The sequence below is a fragment of the Toxotes jaculatrix genome, chromosome 10, assembly GCF_017976425.1.
Source record: "Toxotes jaculatrix isolate fToxJac2 chromosome 10, fToxJac2.pri, whole genome shotgun sequence".
NCBI lineage: Eukaryota > Metazoa > Chordata > Actinopteri > Toxotidae > Toxotes > Toxotes jaculatrix.
This window is the reverse complement of record NC_054403.1, coordinates 15,499,158-15,515,239: the sequence shown is the minus strand read 5'-3', so window position 1 is coordinate 15,515,239 and position 16,082 is coordinate 15,499,158. Positions and strand designations below refer to the sequence as shown.

The window sequence follows — 16,082 nt, the reverse complement described above, 5'->3', positions numbered from 1 at the left end:
AGTCGGTCGCTGGCCCAGGATACGGTCCTTTGGTATTGATCCTGGCTCCGATGATTGATTCCCCAGTGGCTGAGACGACAGCCTCGGCCCTGTGGCTGGCTGTCAACACACTCAGTGTCACACTCTGTCACTGGGAAAAGAGGGAGAGAGGGAAGAACGCGATCAAAGTAACAGGAGAGGGTGTGTTGGGAACAACAGGTAGAAAAAGGGAGACCAGGATAAAGAGAAAAAGACTTAAGGAATGTAAGAAATCATGCCAAAACGCTACATATCAATTCTGCCAATATGTGATAAACAAATTACTGTCCTACAGTAACATTTGAAGCTGAAAATTTGGAAATTACTGTTATCTCCAGTCATAAACCCTGAAGTGTTTTGACTTCATTCCAGGTGTCATTTTGAGTGTTTGCCATTTGTGAAATGGTGAATGTCTCTTCAAATGCCAACTGATGGAGATGGAGTCAGGTAGAGGTAGAGGGCAGTCCATGGAGATAACAGATGACATGGTGAGAAAAAGAAAGTCAGAGAAAATTATTTGGAAAAATAGACAGAAAAAGCAGAAGAGAAGAATTTTTGGAAAAGAAAATTGGAACAGACTCTGGAAAAAGGGAATAAAGACTGGGATGAGAAGAAAGAGGGATGGCATGATGATTGGTAAAGGAGGGACAGGGGCAGAGGGATAAGTAAATGGATTGGAAAGATGGGTAACAGAGAAATGGGGATAAGACAAAGGATGGCTGAAAAAGGGGGAACAAAGGGATTTGGCTGAGAAAGATGGAAAGATAAAGAGAGAGAGGAAGAGAGGAAAGAACGGGTAGATGGTGATGCTGAGTGAAAACAAAATAGCTCGGGGACTGCGAAAAAAAAGTTTGTGAGAGAAAGGGAGAGACTGGCCTTGTTTTGCTATTATTCCATAAGTGATTAAAGTTTAAGGCCTGCTGACACTGAACATATCAGCAAACCTGGATGTTGTTGGTCACCCCCCCCAATTCTCCAGCACAGTGCTTATTTATTTATTCATTCATCTATACATCAGTCCATTCCATCTCAGTCCCTGCCTCACCAAATGAGGGCTGACACTCAGTCTAATTGAGATGCATTTTAGCTTTGGGATGCTAATCAGAGGGCTTGTATGCTAGGATGCCATTCGTCCAGGAGGCTGAAATATGCAGCAGAGCTAAATTATATATTTATAATGGCTAATGGCCCCCGGTGTCCTATCACTGCACTGCAATACATATTTAATAACTCTACCTGTCTATCTGACTGTCTGTCTGAGCAGGCCTGCCAAGCTCCCTCTCTAGGGAAAAATGTCAAACCACTGACAGTGTACAAGAAGCTAGATGATGGAAGGGAATAGTGGTGTGTGTGTGTGTGTATGTGTGTGTGTGTGTTTGTACTTGTACTTCTATCTTTGTGATGCCTAGTTTGAGTTATAGACCCTACGGAGTGGGGACATTTTTGGGAAAGTGAGGACATTTGGGCCGGTCCTCATTTTCTGACACACCTGCAAATGGCTGTTTGAGGGTTAAGACTTAGTTTTAGGGTTCAGATTAGCTTTAGGTTTAGGTTAGGGTAAAGGGTTAAGGAATGCATTATCATGTCTGAGATTCGTGAGATTGAACAGTATTACAGATCATTATTTTTGTTTTTACTGTATTTAAAAAACTCTGTGAATTTGTTGACCTTTATCTGGATTCATAAAACAGATCAAAAAGTCAATAATTCAGAAATCTGGATGGAAATTGAAGTACCATTTATAATGCAGTCACTGTATTTTAAACATCCCCTGTTGTTTATTTATTTTGGTACCTAATTGGAGGTGCATAATGAGCATATACATTTTGCTCCACAGTCTTTTTTTCCTCACATACTGTTCCTGGAAGATTTTCTGGGCTGTCCTCATTGCAAGAGGATATTGTTTACTATAAACTACGTTGGTCAGCATCTTCTTTCAGCTGAAAACACAAGAACTTGTGTGTGGTGTGTAGGGACATAAAATGCAAGTGAAAACTGGTTTAAATGAATCTGCTGCTAAGTATAAAACATGGCTATGTTTTGGTGAGAATCAGTGAAATCCAGAAAACTACCATGTAGTATTTACGATTGTTACATATTGCGTAAGGAAAGCAGATGCTATTCTTGTAATGAGGTCCTGTCACAATGGCCACATGTAGTAATTTTTCTCCAACACTGGTTTGAAATAAATGTGAGTATGTTTGTGTGTGTTCGTGTCCAACATGCTGATTTGGTCTGGTCCATGTGCTTGGCTTTCTCATGACTGATTGCATCCATGGGCAGTGTTTGAAAGGATTGGATTTTTTTTTTTTGTTTTGTTTTTTATTCTCACTCAAAAATACTCCTCTGTTTTATTCAGCATACGCTCTTGGGATTAAGGGTCTTGGCAAGCACATACTGTATACACACACAATACACACATACACACATGCTTGCACATGTGCACAGATACACATGTGCATCCTGTCATATAGGTTAATCTGGTTTTGAGACAAAATTAAATTTACGAAGCGCATTATGGCTCAATTTAGGCAAATTATAGTGCCATCAGGCAATCACTGTGACAGATTGAGAGCATCAACACTGATAAAGGGGAAAAAAAAGAACGAGAGATCAGGGAGAGCAAAGAGCAGAGGGACAGAGGGATGAGTCTGTCATTTTGTTTGCCCACTCATTTCCCAAAGCTGGTCAAAGTCCCTGATTCAATCCACTAACCCTCTATATCTTCTCAGCCATGCTGCCATTTCCCCTCCTCCATCTGTACAGCTGGAGAAAAGACTGCAGTCATGTCACCCATCTTGTAGCACATATTAAACAGATTAAAGGAGACCTCATGCATTTCAGTGTAATGCTCTTGTAAGATCAGTTGTTACAGCTAGGTATGTGTGAAACATGTCATAGAAATAACCCATAATGCAGAAAATCAGAAAAGCTGCCTGTGCCATCACAAGTGTAATTTTTCTTTTAAATTTATCATATCAATCCATATAAACAGCAGAAATCTCATTGCTTAAATTGCTTGCATTTTACTGCAAAGCATTTTACAGTTTTGTTGACATTGTTCACACCCACGTCTATATTTCCCCATGCTGTGATTACTTAACAGATGCATGTCAGTGCTTGATCATTATGGGTGAGTGATGTACTGTACGAGTTATTATCGTCAGGATTTAATCAGTGCTGAGTGATCTCGGTTGTCCGCACATTCTCTACCAATCAGCATAAGTGACAGGTCACTTTAGGCCCCAGTTATAATGATACTGACTGTGGTTTTCTACATTTGGGTTCGAAGAGAGCTTTACATGACAAAGATATGACTATGAGACCAAGCGCAATTGGGCTATGACTCTAGGTATAACTTCTTTGCTCCTGTGTTCTAAAGTTAGTTAAGGCTGTGTTAATATCTTACTTCAACCAAATTTTCTTTTAAAATCAGTTGTTTGAAGACAAGAGTTTTTAATTGTGTAAAGATGGTATGTGGTGTATATGTGAGGGCTACCCCGAAGGTAAGCAAGTGCTTGCATGCACTACAAGGGACCTGCATTTATTGTTACGTACTTCTAGCCATTCTCAAGGCAGCTGGTTGAGCTATAATGTCAAAGCTGTCAGTTTTACTGCAGCTCAGGGTGTTTGAGTATGCACATGTGTCTAACAGGCTGCTCAGGGATCCAGCAAGTGTCCGTGTGCCCATATGTATATTCTTACTTATATAGACATAGTAAGACACAAGCATGTGACTCATAAAAAAACATGATAGTCATATGGCTGTCATGTCCCCTCAGGCTGTCTCAACATGCTTCTCTGTGTTCTGCTCCCCTCTGCACCTTGTGAACTGAAATATATTTGTTTACTGCATACCTCTTCTTCCCTCACACTTGTGTCTTGCTCTAATATATTGTTTTCTGTTTTATATTACATTAGCTCTCATTGCAGCACATTAAGGTTCATGTTGGGCTGTACTGTAAATGCAGTGAGATCATGCTCACTAACACCTAGCTTGTATCCGAGAAGTGGTGTGTGTGTGTGTGTGTGTGTGTTTAACAGCAGAGGAGCCATCTGCCGCAAATGAATTTTGACTGTTGTTGTACAGACTGACCCAAAGTAGCTGTGCTGACTGTAGAGCTGTTCCAGAAGGTTAATGAGCGAGAGGGAGGGAGATAGTTGGTGTCATTCAGTCTCTGCAGAGATGGCAGTTTGGGAGGTTGTGGTTGAAACAGTGGAAGAAAAGAGGGATGGATGAGACTAATGGAGCAAAGTGAATGGAGTTTAATCATTTTGGGAAATGCCTCTGTCTCACACTCTACCTCCATCTCATTTATATTCGGAGCCATGCTTGTGTCTGTGTGGTGATCTCACTGGAAAATGAATGGAGACAAGGACAGTAGAGGGACAGTGTATCAACAGACTTACCCATTAATTTGTTTGGTACAAATGCTTTAACGTGAACTAGAGACAGGAGCAAATTGACAGAACAGCTTGGTGCTGTCAATAGCTGGTTTTCCACTGTACAGCTAAGTGGGCCTGTTTCTCAGGTCACAGCAAAAAAAAAAAAAAAAAAAAAAAAAAAAAAAAAAAAAATTTCTGGGACTGTTTAAATCTTAATAATTCCCTTTGGGACATGGCTCATTATACAGCAGCAGTGATGCCAGGTGAAGTGGATGTCACTGAAGATATTATGACAAATTATTGTAACAGTAGACTAGATTGAAGATAATATAATAATATAAAATGAATAAAGATTTGCAGATTATTCATTCTGAACAAATAAAAAAAAGAAAGAAAATTTAATAGCTGAGATCAGAGAGACAGCATCTTTGTGATGTATTACTCTCCTATCTGAGGACACTGGGAATAAGGCTGGCCATCAGTCAAGGCAGGGAGATGGTTGACCGCAAGGCATTCATCTAGCATTGATCTGCCTTGGTTAAAATGATCAAAACGCTGTACCAACTAATGCTACCAACAGACTAATTGGTCAGTCAATTTAATAGTCATATGGAAGACAGAGTAGCAGGGGATAGGAATGAGGGGTGGTAATTAGTGGGTGACTCATGGAGGGTGACTAAGACAGGTGGAAAAAAAGAAAGATAATTTGCATGCCGTTCTAAACACTGGGTGAAATAAATAAAACCAGCACATGAAAACAACTCTCAATTATCTGAGCAGTATCAATGGATCTCATCCTTATTATAGCAACAAATCTTTCTTTTTTGAAGAATGATAATGTGACAAACAATCCCAGTTCTGTCCAGACTAAACAGCAGATATTAATACATACAAGGTGTTGTACATCTGTATTTTCTATGTATACTGTGTCTATGTATACTTGGGAGAAAACATGAAGAAAAGCAATTATACGCAAGACAGGACCCTTTACTTTGACTGTGCTTACTTTGGCCTTGCTGACAACATTTGTTCTGTGCCAGGTTTTGTCAGTGTCATTGCAAAACTCACAGTGAAAAATGCACTTACAGACATCATTGCCTCTGTATATCACCATCAGTCACTAGTGCGCTCTGTCATCTGTAACTTATTGGTCTGTACTTTGAGGAGAGCAGTCATTCACACAGGCAAGACAATTTTATGCATTTCTACGAAAAAAATATTACCCTAGTAAACCATTTTGTGACAGATTTCTAGCTTTTACAAATCATCACACGTCAAATATATTTTACCATCATGCTAGAATGAACCAGCAATTAAAAAAAAAAAAAGAAATAAAAACAGACGTGTGGACAGACATGTACAACCAAAATACAAACAGAAAATGTAGGGCTTTAAATTTTAAATTGGGGTTTAAAGAGGAAGCAAGGGAAAAAGTGAGCAAGGAGGGAGGAGGACAAATGAAAAATAGAGGGAGAGTGGATGGGGGGAGGCACCCACAGTGACATGAAGAAATGAAAAACCCGCTGAGAGAGACATTTAGTCATCACCAAGCAGGAAGACAGTTGGCTTGGTCCCAACTTCCTCTCAACGCAGAAGATTTACTTGTCGTTGCGCCTCCAAGCCTCCTCATTATCATCTCTCATTTCTATCACTTTCTTCCCGAAAGCACGGGAAGACAACCAAAGGGAAGGAAGAGAGAGGGATGGAGAGAAAGAGGAAGACACCTCAGATTTACATGCCTCTTAGAAACTGAGATTGCATCTCATTATCATGTGCTATAGTTTATTGTGCTTGGCTGTCAAATGAAAAAAATGGAACAGAGAAGGGATGAGCTGGCTGCTGAGCCATCAAAGCTGCTCTCTGTGTGGTGGCCTGCCAACACTGGCAGCAGACTGTCTGCTCTAACAAACTTGGTAACCCAAACACATAACCGTGCTCACACAGGCACAAAGAGATTCCAGCTCTTACACATCAAATAGCAGTGAAGCACCAAATCAGACACAAAAAGGGCAATTCACACTTGGGCACACAGACACACATTGGTATTAATAATCAAAGGCTGAGATTACGCCTAGAATAAATAGACATTCTGAATTGAATATAGATGAGTACTTGAAGCTCCGCTCGTATGGGTTTTGAATATGTTGTGCAGTGTGCGTCAACACCTGTGTGTGTTTCTCTTTCCTCAAACAAGTGTGTATTCCTGCACACAGGAAAAGCCAGATGAGAAAAAGTTAAAATGCATTCTGATTTTTGCCCCAAGACCTTGATTTCCATCTCACTGTCAATGCCTGTTGCTGAAGTTTCCTTACAGAGCATGGCTGAATTGATTTACTGTGAGCTGTAACACACAACATGCAACTGGATCACACAGGAACATGCAATCATTGGGGCATTTACCAGTTTAAATTTTACTCACTGTAGTGTGCTTGTGTGTGTGTGTGTGTGTGTGTGTGTGTGTGTGGGGGGGGGGGGGGGGGGGGGGGGGGGGGGGGGGGGTATCTATGCCAAACTTTTCCACCAGCTTGTAAATATTATATATATTCTTTTATATTCCACATACATGCACACACAAACACACCCACCCTTAGCCCCTAGTTGAGCCTCTCCGGCAGAGTCTCTTTTTAGGCTGCTTTGTTACAAAGCAGCCACTAGCAAGCTCCACCAAACAGACCTCTGCAAAATGGTTTAAGGTTATAGGATTTACGGCCATGACTGGGGTTAGACTCTGCCAATCCTAGTGAAGGATGCCAGATTTATATGCAGCCCAAAAGGAAGTTCTGTCTGTCTGAAGGGCTCAAGCCAGAGCAGATCGAGAGCACATAGCACATATTGTACTGTTCCGTACTCACTGAGAGGACAGAACTCTTGGTTGGCTGGATCAGTTAGTGGGTAGTAAATTATCGACACATTATTGAAAGTTTGTGGGGAAGTATGTTTTAGCTGAAATACTTGAGAGAATGAATGATGATGGAAGGAATTGTACTGTAAGCGGATGTGACAGAAAGACAAGAAATGTGAAGAGGAAAGACACGTAGAGGGACAGAAAAGAGAAAAGAACAAGATGGAAAATGACAGACAGCATATTGAGGTGGTGAAAAAGACAGCCACCAGGAAGAGAATGAGCAAGATATGTAAGCAGAAGCAGCAGAGTCTCTAACGAAGCTAAATTTGCAAGCTATTTTGCATTTAAGGAACCAACAGATCTTGCATTTGTGCCAAGGTATCAGTTGGATTTTGTCAGGAAGCCACTGCTTTTGACAGTGACAATGAAAGTCCCCCTATTTCAAATAAGGGCAAATTATTTTGACTCTTAAGGTTTATTGTGGCTCAGTCAAGAAATAAAATCCCACTAAAATTACCTAAGGTGGCTCCACTTGGAGCATGTGCTCTTGCAGTATCTGTTTTAAAAAGTCTAAGAAAAAGTGCAGGAGGCATCCATCATGTTTGATTGGACCACTGATGTGGTCCACTGTGAGAAGGCATCATTTGTTTTTAGAAAAGTAGAGAACGTTGTATTTTTTTCTTTGCATATCCTTCTCTTGGTACAGACACACATATTTTTTCACAGGTGCTGGTATGCACAGTCAGCCGCAGTGCATTGCCCCCAATTCCTTGAAACAGCAATGACTTCATGCCCTCTTAAAGAATGACCTAGACCTGGCGGCTGCACGCCACTGTAGCTGATGTTCTTACAAGCCTGAAAGCCCTCAGGACTGTGGTGCAGTTCAAAGGAGTCCCCGAGAAGGCTACCATTCAATAGATATTAACAGTCCTGATGTTACTCTAGGCCAGGCAAGGCGCTGAGAAAAACCTGCAAAGGCGCTGTTCCGCATCAGTGACTGAAGACTATCAGCCAAAGAGTCTGGAGGAGCATTACTAAGGCTGCCTGTACTTTATCATTTTTGATGCTCATATTCAGGAGCTCCAGAGGTGATTTAAAGGGAATGGGAACCTAAGTAAATTCAAAACAGACAATACACACCCTGACAGATCCATCAAAGGAGAAGGATGCTAGAGATGAGCTAGCTATTAGGATGCTCATGGTTTTCTATATGTTTTCTGAATTTTAAGACGGGAGGCAGCTGCTGACTAAACTAAAGGTGTTTTACTCTGCATATACAATCTCCCAGAAGAGCACAAGTTATATAGAGTCTTCAAAAAACATGAGACTCATGTTGTTTTTCCATCACTATTCAAATTGGTGAAAATATAGTCTTCCATTGTCAGCAGGCTGTAGAGCCCATAAAAAGGGTGACCAGAGCCAAGCACAGTGCCACTGTGGACAATGAAATTGTAGCAGTCTATAGTACAGTACATAAAGTCTGAGTATACCTGCTACCTGACTGTTGCTGAACGTTTTCTTAATTTAGAAAATAACCCCAAATATAGGGAAATAAAATTAAGTTTAAATTTCTCTGTGGAGCTTTGAACGACTTTCCAGTATGCTTCATTGATTTTTCTTTCTGTCCCTGATTTTTTTCAATGAAAGAAACACTGTGTGTGTTTGACTGAGAGGATAAATAGGTGAGACAAATCAAGCCTAACTCAAGACATGTAAAATAAAAATCAAATACCAACAAAATAACTGGAACTTAGGAGTATCTTTAACTTATATTTTAATGTAAAACCCACAGGAAAACGAGATTCCTCTCAAGCCTTTGATACTCATTAATGTTCATTTTCTAAATGTGACAGACTACTCAATGTGCAGTAATTCACACTGAGCTTCAGTAAATATATTGTTCCATCTTCCTGCCCATTCATATAGGGTCAAGGTAGGCAGAGACCTTGAAACTTGCTTTTGTGGTTATTTTTCATTACACCTGGTTTCTGACACAGTAAAATCAAAAAGCACACCATGTTTCTCACAACAGGAAACCCTTTCAATCCCCCCCCCCCCCCCCCACCTGCTCTCTATTTCACTTTCTCTCCCCCTGAACATGTTGCACCCAGAAATATCTACTGGGTTTATTTCTCAGATCAATAGAAATAAAGGAGCAGGTGGCTTTGGGGTCATGTCACCAGGGAATAGAGCTCTCTGCAGGTTTAATGGTACATCCAGCCCCCCGGAAGGCAGATGGATTAATTTTCGAGCTTGTGCGCACAACAATACTGCTATGAAACACAACCCATTGTTTTGTCCATCTGAAAGAACAAAAGATGATGAGTTTCTGCTTTGATGGATTAAACAGGTTTAGCAGGGCTTCCACTAAAATACAAAGCTGGCAGCATCTAAAACATCACTCTCTACCTCTCTAAAGGGCAGAGACCAGAAGGCCTCCCTCTTTCATCCTGTTTAATTCTGACAAAGGAACATTTCTATTTGAAATTTTCCTATTATAAATTATGCTAAATAGATTTCAGTTTCATGGCACTACGATACAACTCTTGTTTGTCATCCAGTATTTCCCAGTGTCACATTTAAACCTCCTCCTCCCTTTAAATCAGCTCCACCTGTCCAGGCCCCTTCCCTGTCTCCTCCTCCTTCTCCTCCCTCCATTTCTCTGAGTCATCGAGGGCATTCAGTGACTCATGCCCCCCCACTCTCTTATTCCTCCCCTCCATCCTCTCTGCATGTTTGCGTGATGGAGTGAGTGTTGTGATGAGGGTCCACTCAGCAGGAGCATAGGCTTTGCTCAGTTAATAATGGAACTAACGAGCATCAGCCCAAATGAGCTTTTAATGGGCTCTGTCTACCTGCGGCTACAAGAGAGGGATGGGGTGAAGGAAGTTGGAGGTGGGGGGGATGCGGGAAGAAGACAGAGAAGGGAGAGGTCAAGGTAAAAACATAAGATCATCATTAATCAATCATGTATTAACAGTTTAACATCTGACATTGAGCTTGATCCATAATACAAAGCCAGCTTTTGTTTGGCCAAATTGTGTCAACAGGACCTGTTTCACAATAAAGCTGTTCATCCTAATTATGTCTAACATCATCATTACAACCTTTTTATGGAATTAGATCTGCTATAGTTAAATATATTTGTAGACAAGTCTGCTGTATAATAAAATAAAAAATATGAACTTAGAGAAACCTGAAACATTTTAAATATTAAATAACTGCTGAGAGCAATGACTTTATTTTTAAGTCCTCCTTCTTGGTGCATTTATGGGACAGTAAATAAACACATTCATCAATCTGAACGTTTAGGGTGTGCTTTGGAAAAAATCCAACCAAAGCTCTTTCAAAGAGTTTAGCTATTCTGTAGAACTGCTGAGTCACATTACTTATTCCTTCGTTTCAGTGTTTTCACATGCGGCATAGTTCATTGTCCAAACACTGGTTGAAATTGCATCAGTTAGACTCGTGAAGCTGATTGTTTCATCATCTGTTTGCCCAATGTGGATGGCACTCTTCCAGTCTCTACCTTATTACCGAAGAGTAAATAACTTTTGACAAGATTAATGACGCATTCAGAAAAGCTGAAGAAAATGTGAAGACAAAAATCCATATTATTAGACTGTTAGATTTCAGGTAACTGGAATGTACTGTGCTTTGTGAAAGGTGCTAAATTTGCTCATACATCCTTCAGTTTATTCAGGTCTGCATTTACTTCACGTTCCACCACGGCACTTTGCTCCTATCGTCCTTCAGTGATTTCCTATAATTCCCAGAATGACTTTGGACAACCCCCAGAGAAGAGCTGTGAACGTTTAACATCCATTAAGGATTTATAGAACTGTACCAGAACAGAACAGCATCAGGTGTAAATAGTTGTAAAATATGATAGATGGCTTCATCTACAGTGGGTTTAACTTTGTGTATTTTAACATGAATTGAACTGTTTTCTTACTTCAGTGTTCTTCACTTTGACATAATCCTTCACTGATGTAATTACTGATGACTCATTACATGTGTGACCAATTAGCACATGAATTAACTAAAGGGAGATGGGAAAGAGGAAATGTTAGACCTTTGCGACTGATTTGTGGACTGTGTGGTTGACAGAACTGTTAATATAGTATCACTCCATTGTGCACTCTGGGTTTGGGGTTGAATTTCTTCATCAGGGTGCAGTGGCATCATTACTCACGGCTGTGTGGGTGCAGCTGTCTCCACAGGTGCTGCAGAAACTGATGTAAAGGTCCTTGATGTTGTGACTTTTGATGTTTGTTTTTAAACTTCTTATGTTTTAGGGCTTTCCCTAAAAGAAGTGAATAAAACATCTCTCTTGCATACACTTCCTAACACGGTCTAATTTTTCTGACAGACGTGGAGTTAATTTTTTTTTTCATTAGTTAAAAAAATCTGCCTACTTTATTATTGTGTCTGCTTATTAAATCTGTCATCTCGGACCATGTGTGCTTTTGTTTCTTCAGAGTGCCGCGATGTGTTGTTGCCCATGATGCTGCGGGAGTTGAGCGGGGCACTGGCCAGAATGGCTGACGGGCCTCATGATGAGAGGAGAAATAGTCTGGAGCTGCTCAACAACATTCTGGAGGTCCTCAGCAGAGACAATGTGGTGAGACACACAGCAACCCTTTTTAGAGGTGACCGCAACTGTGGGGCCAGCTCTCTAAACGTAAATGTATGTTAGTTACACCATTGACTGGTCGGTTGAGTGTTGGAGTTTCATCACTGGGCACTAACCCTAACCCACTCTTTGAAAATCAACTGGCGCTAACGGTTTCTATTATGTCATCAGGGGAAAGTTTACAGGCAATGCTGCCAACTTAGCGCCTTTGTTGCTAAATTTACCAACATTTCATCAACTCTTTTTTCAAAAAAACATCTCACAATAAACCTAGTGTGTGTTTTGAAAAACCTTTAATAGTGACTTAAAATATAAAATCAGGATTTTAGCAGAGCAGCAGCTTTGAAATGGTTTGGAAGTGACTTCTGGTTAACATGTAGAGTCTCAATGGCCCGTTTTTCAGTCACGATTTCATACTTGTTGCAATGTAAATGAGAACAACTTTATTAGGAATTCAGCTGTGCTAAATTACTGTATATGTGAGCACAGAAAGTGGGAGAGAAGCAACCAGATAAAGGTTTGACACCAGCTGACACTAGGCAGGATGCAAGTGCAACTTGATGGCCTCATTAATATGCTAATTAGTTTATTACATCGTCTAGCGACATTTAGCAACTTTCGGTCATGCTTTAGCTACTTTCCATTGAAAGTAGTTGTTTACAGCAGTTCTAAAACAATGTCCTCAATTTTCCCCATTGACCGGACACATTACAGCTACATACTAGATTTTGACCTAGTCTTGTTCGTAAAATACACAGAGAGTCTGTTGACACCTGTCATTTAACTGCACACAGTGGGATTGTTCCAAAGTAGACAGAACTATGCATTGAAATATGCACCAATATGCTCTGAGAACATAGATAGATGTACTTTATTGATCCCAGACTGTGAAATTCCTGAAAGAATTACAGAAAAACTAAAAATGCACACAGAGCTGCTGCAACAGGCTGCCACCTAGCACGGCGTCATTTTGTGTACATATTGAGATTGGAGTCCTTAGACCACATGTGGATATGATTCCTGTTAAAATTACATTATAAAGTGTAATGTGAACCTTTTTACTAAAGGTTTTTGCCCACGTTTAAGAATACTTTGTTCCATGTTATTGAAGACAGGACAACCAACTCACAATCACAGATTCTCCTTCTCTTGTCATCTCATTTCTGTTGTTTCTTTCCAGCTTCTGTCATTTAGAGTCCTTCTGTCTAGTTCTAGCCAGTATGCAAATAGCAATCCCAGTCCCTTGTAGTTTCCAACATTCACTGTAAGGCTTAAATAATTGCAGACGCAGTTTCCCACAGATACAATCAAATGTCAGTGGGAAACAAAATCAGATCCTAAGTGGTCACTTGAGGCGCAACTCGAGTGACTCATCCTGACACCAGAAGCAAGCAACAGCAATATCAGTGCAGAGGACAGACACAATCTGCATGTACAAAAAGATAAACAGGTCTGATAAAAATAAAAATACCCTAACAGCCAAGATAATTATAAACACTATGTGATTACAGTTGAGGAGAAGCAGTTAACAGAAACTGGTGAGTGACTGAACTGTAAAGCATCATTTGCTCAGCAACAACACAATGCCTCCGAGTTAAAATTATTATTGAGAAATGTGATAGTAAGAAATTATCCAGCCCACAGATTACAAGGCATTTCCTTTATCTTTTTAACATTGTAGAATGAATTTGAACCACCCCTGAGTTCTCTGCCACCCCACTGGAACTTGGCTCCTGAGGAGTATAGTGGATAGCCTTAAGCATTTTTGTCTTCAGTCACACAGTCGTGCAATGAAGCAGACCTTGACCAATTAGAAGTGAATTGATTTTGTTTCACGCGTGTTGGTGCATGTTAGTTTGCTGAAACAAAATCCAGTTAGATCCCTGAACTAAACATCTTTAATACACACACGCACGCACACAACAAACGCATCACCAATATCCAGCCGAGGGCTTTTTAATTGCTGCTGCAAGTTGTTGACAGCCTGCTGAGTCTTTGAAGTGAAGGTATGGCTTTTTCAGCTCTATTTATTTGGATAGCACTAATGAAGCATGAGCCAAGAGAAGAGAGACAGTGAGAGAAGAGTGAGAAGTAATGAATGGAGGGGAGTGAATATGGTGAGATGAGATCGTATTAGTTAAGGTATAAAAACAAAAGCAGGCAGTAACAGACTGTCAAAAGGACATGACAGGTACATATACAATTATGCACAGGCTATAAAACCAGTGATGCACAGGCCCAAGCAAGTTTTCTATCAAACTGCATGAGTACTAATGTCTGCCACTGGATGACGTATATGATTGAACTTGTAGTATTATACTCAGATATCTACGGATACTGTGTATTATTATTTGGTCCTTACACTATCAAAATGTAAAGACACGTTCAGAGGAAGTACTAGCTCTGGTATCTAATTCTAAATCTAAATGTGCTTATTCAAGGGCAGTCAAAGAGAAACAAACATGCTCAGCCTTATCTACATCGTCTAGTGTATGTGTGCTGCAAGACTGCACATAGTATAGTTAAATAAGAGCCTTGAACCCGCCACCTGTACATGGCTCCTTTGCTTAATGCCACACAACTTTTTGTAAAGCCCAGACACTCTTGTTTGCCAATAGAAAGCCCCTCACGCACACACTCACACACACACACAGATCTATTATCAGGCCAAAAAAGCAAACTATGTAGGATAGGTTTTTAAAGTTGTCAGAGGAAAAATGAACAAGAGCAGAAACGGCCAAAGAAATGAAAAGTGCTCATGGCCATGCACGGACAATTAAATGAAGTGAATGGGCAAGCAGGACTGCGAGTTTACAGCTGAACTGATGGAGGCTGAAAAAAATGCGATAGAGGGATTTTACACAAAAAACAATACAAGGAGGTAGAGAGATGACAAAAATTTGAAAGAGGGGGAGAAAAAATAAGTGGGAGACGTAAGAAAAATAACAGAAGTAGAGGAAGAGGTGATTGGAGATGGCCTTGCCTCTTCCCCCTCTACTTCCCCTTTTTCCTTTGCTTTTCATCCATCTCTCTTTTCCTCCCTAAGTTGTTGCACCACACATGTCTCCAAATTACTGCAAGAGAGATTCAGAGAGACAAACAGAGATGGAAGAGAAGATGACACGATAGACAGATGCCCATGTCTGTGGGAGAGTTCGTGTTGAATTCATAAGTAACTTTTCTGTGCGTATGAGGTTGTGTGAGTGTGAGTGATAAAGGGAGCATACTAACAGAGGAAGACAGAGAGAGACATGGCTCACCAAAGCTTTCTTGTTTTTTTTTCTTTCTCCAACCCCCAAAACAATGTTTTCTGTTTTTCTTTTTTGTATCATGATGCCAGTGGAGATAATAAACCAGCCCAGCTACAGTTTGGAATAAATGAACAGAGTATTGACTTCCACGTGTTTCTGTTCTGCAAGACAGAGACAGAGTGAGAGTGAGAGAGAGCATTTGGTCTCATCTCGTCTTCCTGTTCTGAGACGGTTGTCTGAGAAACTCTTTCCAGGAGACCAAAATACCTACAGTGAGCCAGATAGACTTAGGCTTATTTAGAAGCAACAGCTGCGCCTCAGCCTAACTAGTTGAGTGTGTGTGTCTGAATTTGAGATGGAAAAGGAGCGCGCACACACACACACATACACACAGAGTTGTTTATCTTTCCAGTCAGTGCATTTAATGTGGTTTAATAATGCCTACCTGATTCTTATCAGGCCCTTTAAATCATCTGCCATCAGGCCAGCACACACACACACACACGGACATCCACATAGTAACACACACAGACACACAGTTGGTGAACATGGTGAGTTAGAAACTTTGAACTTGAGTCCTTTTTACCTACTTCTGCTATTTTTGGACCTCCCCTTTTCCTTTTTATGCTTTGCTGATCAGCTCATACAAGGACACACACACACATATTTAGGTCAGATTATGCTAACAAGGTTAGCAAACACACACAAGCACACGCACACATACAAACATGCCCAGCAGCATTTATGCTAAGGTGTGTTTGGATGTAGCAGATGCTTCACTAGTGAGTTACTGCCCCTAGGCAAGCTTGAGTCGGCTTCCGTTGACCAGCTTCACTGTAGCATTGTGTGTGTTTGTGAGAGAGAGAGAAGCAGGGTGTGTGTGTGTGTGTTTTTCCTGTGTACATGGAGCTGTAAAGGTACAGATTTTACTTGTCCTATTTTTATG

At 40.6% G+C, this 16,082-nt stretch overlaps 1 protein-coding gene across 2 annotated transcripts in view; it reads left to right on the top strand.

The window, feature by feature from the left end:
• The window catches only part of LOC121188089 (dedicator of cytokinesis protein 2-like), a 90,415-nt gene that overhangs the window by 25,686 nt on the left and 48,647 nt on the right, over positions 1–16,082 (top strand). For both annotated transcript variants that reach the window (XM_041047655.1, XM_041047654.1), the window contains exon 25: positions 11,731–11,873. In XM_041047655.1, coding sequence (XP_040903589.1) covers positions 11,731–11,873 — 143 coding nt within the window. The remainder of the gene's footprint in view (positions 1–11,730; positions 11,874–16,082) is intronic.